The 2,405-nt window shown below is 39.1% G+C and overlaps 1 protein-coding gene across 1 annotated transcript; it reads right to left on the bottom strand.

Moving 5' to 3' along the window:
- Positions 1-484: 484 nt before the first annotated feature.
- Positions 485-1,814, bottom strand: LOC146577818 (uncharacterized). The gene is made up of 2 exons (XM_085267723.1): positions 590-1,814; positions 485-498 (listed from the first exon to the last, which is right to left on the bottom strand). The coding sequence occupies exons 1-2, from the start codon at positions 1,812-1,814 to the stop codon at positions 485-487; spliced, it is 1,239 nt and encodes a 412-aa protein (XP_085123849.1).
- Between the last annotated feature and the right edge of the window lie 591 nt (positions 1,815-2,405).

Below are 2,405 nucleotides of genomic sequence, written 5' to 3'. Positions count from 1 at the left end.
ATCCCATAGATCTGATTGCCATACTTCTGAAGCAAGCCAACATTGGACATGTAGTTTGTTATGGCTGTCATGTCACTCAGCTTTGACTCGTGCTTCATTTCAAGAAACTGTTGTAGTCCATCACTCCATTTCATGCAGTTTTCAACAACACCTGTGCAGCTGTAGTCTACAGGCACTATCCCATGTTTCTCTATGACATATTCATGATCCTTTGTCATGGTTTGTGCATAGAATGCATTTTTAATCCAAACATTTAATTTCGATTTGACCAGATCTGAAAAGAATCCTGGGACATAGCAGATGATTTCAGCTAGGCTCAGTTCACATGGAGTAAAGCGCAGTGCACTTCTTACTTCTTCTTCTGCAGCTCTCAGTGCAGTGCTTTCATCAGAGTACATGTACTGACAGAGGCCGCCACTGGATAAAAGCAGTGACACTCTTTGTGCTTCCCCATCTTCACCTTCTGCCTCTTTGTTAAGTTCCTCTATTGTGCCACTGCTGTTTATGCAGTACAGAGCAAAGTGGCAGGATGGGAATCTCTGTTCTACTCTGTTAAAGAACTCAGCCAGCTCCTTAACAGTAACACTACTGTTGACACTTAGTAGAGTTAAGGAGCCTTGACTCTTTCTTAAGTTCTCGACTGAGCCGTTCGTCAGTATGCCTGTGTCTTCAGCTATCTGAAAAGTAATAAAACCACCATCTTCACCCTTTATGCTTTCAAGCGCAACCTGACAACACAGGTGTTTTGGCCCTACAACTGTTTTTGTATCAATCTTACCGTACTGGTTAACAGTGTTCCATATGAAAGCCAGGAGTGGGTTGAGATGCTGCAAAGCAGGCATGTCGCTGCTTAAATAGACCATATGATGCCCCTTGTCCAACATCAGTGAATCCACTTCATCCACTATTGCACACTGAAATGTTCTCTGCCCAAGTATGTCCTCCCTGTGAAAGTGGTGTCTAAGCCAGTCACCAGCAAACTGTTCAGCAGTGCCATAAACAACTTTACACTCATAGCACTTTTTTAATTCTTCATTTAATTTGTTTGTGTTGCAGTCTACGCTGATCTTCAGAAGTTTATAAAATCTTTGCCATTCCCCAAAATCTCTTTCTGCAAGAACTGATGAACTTGACATGATGTCTACTTTTTCACCTCTCAGAGCTCTGAAAGCAGCAAACATGGCCACTATACAGGACTTGCCCTCCCCAGTCCCAACCTGAATTAACCGCCCTGTTTTTGAAAGAGCCATGAGACACCAGCTCACCATCTGTGTCAGTCGTGGCTTATATTTAAACATTTTTTCCACTGCCCAACAGAGCTTCTGCAAGGTGTTTTTCAATTCCCCCCTCTCAGAATCATCATTGCGATCCTTATTATCAAATGTTGATACAATGTCTTTGACGTCTTCTAGAAGTCCATCAACCTGGTTCAAATTTTCTTGGCGGATTTCATCAAGTATTTCATCCAGGGTCTTCTCTTTGTCTTCAGCCAAAAACTTCTTTAAGGTTTCATCTGTTATACTTTCATCTTGGACAAGATCCAGAAGTGTCTTTTTACCATTATGTCCGTCTTTCTTTTCAAGTTCCTTTGACTTTTCACCATTATATTTCCAACGTGGAGAAATATAATGAATCTCTATGCAATGCAACATTTTTATCATCCATGACACTAGATTTTTTAATTTGTCATTTGTTGATTTTTCATATCGTTTCAGAAGAGCTTTGAACAAGTCACTGACTTCCTTTGGGCCCCACTTAATGTTTGTAACCAGACTGTCCAGCTTCTTGAGGAGAAGCTCCTCATCATTATCCATTTTCGGAAAAGAAGTAGAAAAATCTGGTCAGAAAAGAACTTAAAAGGTTGAGGTTATCTCTCTGAAATGAAAAGAGCTGCAGTCATTCTCAACATTGCATATTGTGAAGTGACAATCAAAAACTAAAACCTGCAACAAATTTAGCAGTTTTTTGTATTTTACGTAATATAGTTTGTCTGATACTCGCCTGTTAACGAGATGTGAACACAGTCGACTTGTGTGTGTCAACTCCTCAGATCAACTGATCAACTCTTTATTTAGTTTGTTTTACTTTCTCTTTCACCTGCCTACAAGGGAATTTCCTGCAATTCCCACCTTTATGATGCATTTAGTGTAATTTATTTACCTTCAAACTGTGTCCTTCAAATACAAAGAAGCAGATCTTGAGGAACCAAAAAATGTATTTTATTTGCTACTTAAAAACTCATCTACAAAAAAGTCTATATGTAAAGTCTATATTTTTGCCACAGCAAAACTTTTATCTGCATTTGAAAACAATACTTTCAAATCACATCTCTCTCTCTCTCTCTCTCTCTCTCTCATATGGTGGTTTTAAAAAGGGAATAAAGCTTTCATAATCATTTTATTTAT

This window comes from Mchenga conophoros, linkage group LG3, assembly GCF_057382185.1.
Source record: "Mchenga conophoros isolate Kocher_MC1m ecotype Shallow Benthic linkage group LG3, M_conophoros_male_GT1.1, whole genome shotgun sequence".
Classification (NCBI taxonomy): domain Eukaryota; kingdom Metazoa; phylum Chordata; class Actinopteri; order Cichliformes; family Cichlidae; genus Mchenga; species Mchenga conophoros.
The sequence above is the reverse complement of the archived record's forward strand: the minus strand, read 5'-3'. Positions and strand labels throughout refer to the sequence as shown.

Bases quoted from the DNA above. Each gene is read 5' to 3' on its own strand.
- LOC146577818 (XM_085267723.1), bottom strand. From the start codon at position 1,814: ATGGATAATGATGAGGAGCTTCTCCTCAAGAAGCTGGACAGTCTGGTT.